The following is a 2061-nucleotide window of genomic DNA, read 5'->3' on the forward strand; positions in this document are numbered from 1 at the left end:
TATATACATAACGGAAGAGTCGCCCTGGCACACATGCCCTACCACGTGTCACCCATCACACTCCACATCACACATACCGTCAGGATGAGATGCATGGGCTGCAGATTGCAGTGGGTGAAATACGCCGCCAACTCGCACACACGCAGCTGCTCTTGTAGGTTAGACTTGGGCAGGTCCTTCCTCATCAGCTCCATGGAGATGCCTGTGACGTACTCCTTGCAGATACTAACCAGTTGCTGCGCGTCGTTGAGCTCACGCTTACCCTCGACCACCAGTAAGGGGATGGCCAAGATGATCTGCCGGAAATGGCTCAGAGACAGAGCAAATTTACCTGCGTGGGTAGGTAGGAGGGGGATGGGGGGGGGCATGGTTAGATGTTGGTGGTGGTATGAGAATACCATATACTACTCGGCTACGATCGTCTGTGCATGTCTAGGGATTCACCCGCAGATGTAGGTAGGAGGGGGTGGTGAGAGTATACACAAGTTTCACAGCACAGGCCATGCGCTACGCAAACGTTGAGCGTACCTTGTGTGGAGATTTGGTAAGCACTCGGTAGGCTTGTGAGTCAAGTCAGCCCACATACACCCGTACACAGTACAACGCAAATACGCACAGAATCTATTTGCGTGCTATGATGCAGGAGCTACGCCCGTTTAAGGATAGTACAACACTACAACAATCACAGCCCACAGACACCACGGACAGTGAACTGACCTGATGTAGTGGCTTGGTATGCGCTCTGTAGCCTTGTGAGGAGTGAGTCGAGTGACACACTGGTGATGGGAATGCCGTTCTTGGGCCCGGCCTCTTGCCAGTTGCCGTGAACAGCGTTAATCATACAGGGCAATGTGGCGAACCCCTGCGCAGATGTGTGTGTCAGCAGATGTGTATGAGAGTTAGTGGTGATCATTGCTTATATATATATATATATATATATATAGCATTAACATGCAGTGCTAGTAGTGAACATTTCATGTATACTAACATACTGTGTTAGTAGTGAACATTGCTAGTATATATGTATATGCTAGTATATATGTATATGTATACTATTAACATACAGTGTAAGTAGCGAACATTTCTTTTCTATTAACATATTGTGTTAGTAGTGATCATTGCTTGTATATATATGTATATGTATAGCATTAACATACAGTGATAGTAGTGAGAATTTCTCGTATATTACATACAGTATTATTAGTGACCATTGTTTGTATATATGTATAGCACTAGTATACAGTATTAATAGTGACCATTGCTTGTATATATGTATAGCATTAGTATACAGTGTTAATAGTGAATATTTCTCGTATTAACATACAGTGTTATTAGTGATCATTGCTTGTATATATGTATAGAATTAACATACAGAGTTAGTAGTGAACATTTATCGTATATTAACATACTGTGATAATAGTGGACATTGCTTGCACGTATGTATACCATTATATATATATATATACATATATATATATGTGTGTGTGTGTCTCTCTCTCTATGTACACACCTGAACGGCAGTCTGTGTAGCAGAGGCCGTGCCCAAGAAGAGTGGACGTAGCGGTTCAAAGTTGACCACTCCGATCTGTGTGTTGAGGATTTGCGCGGCAACATCAAAAGCACCAGCCGCACAGTGCTCGCCCGCCAAGCGACAGTTGGACTGCCACACCTGCGTGTAGGGAACGCCTCGGGAAGGTGCTGTGAACCCTTCACCTGTACGTATGTGTGTATAAATATACATAGACTTTAATATGCGTATTTATGTACATAGATATATAAAAATATACTTATGTTTGTGTATATATATATATTTATATATATACATATATACATATATACTTGTGTTTGTTTTTGTATATATATATATATATATATGTATGTATGTATATATGTATATATATGTATGTATACATATATATATATATATGTATGTATGTATATATGTATGTATATATGTATGTATATATATGTATGTATACATATGTATATATATATAAACATATAAATATATATATATATATATATACTACATACTTATATATATATATACTTATATATATA

General features: G+C 39.3%; 1 protein-coding gene across 1 annotated transcript in view; it reads right to left on the reverse strand.

The window, feature by feature from the left end:
- Positions 1–38: 38 nt before the first annotated feature.
- Positions 39–2061, reverse strand: part of SARC_12182 (hypothetical protein) — a gene marked incomplete at both ends in the record, with an annotated part of 8053 nt that continues 6030 nt past the window's right edge. The window contains 3 exons of the mRNA XM_014293717.1: positions 39–331; positions 718–862; positions 1511–1713. Of these exons, the coding sequence (XP_014149192.1) occupies positions 39–331; positions 718–862; positions 1511–1713 (641 nt within the window). The remainder of the gene's footprint in view (positions 332–717; positions 863–1510; positions 1714–2061) is intronic.

Source organism: Sphaeroforma arctica (assembly GCF_001186125.1).
Source record: "Sphaeroforma arctica JP610 unplaced genomic scaffold supercont1.2123, whole genome shotgun sequence".
NCBI classification, from domain to species: domain Eukaryota; class Ichthyosporea; order Ichthyophonida; genus Sphaeroforma; species Sphaeroforma arctica.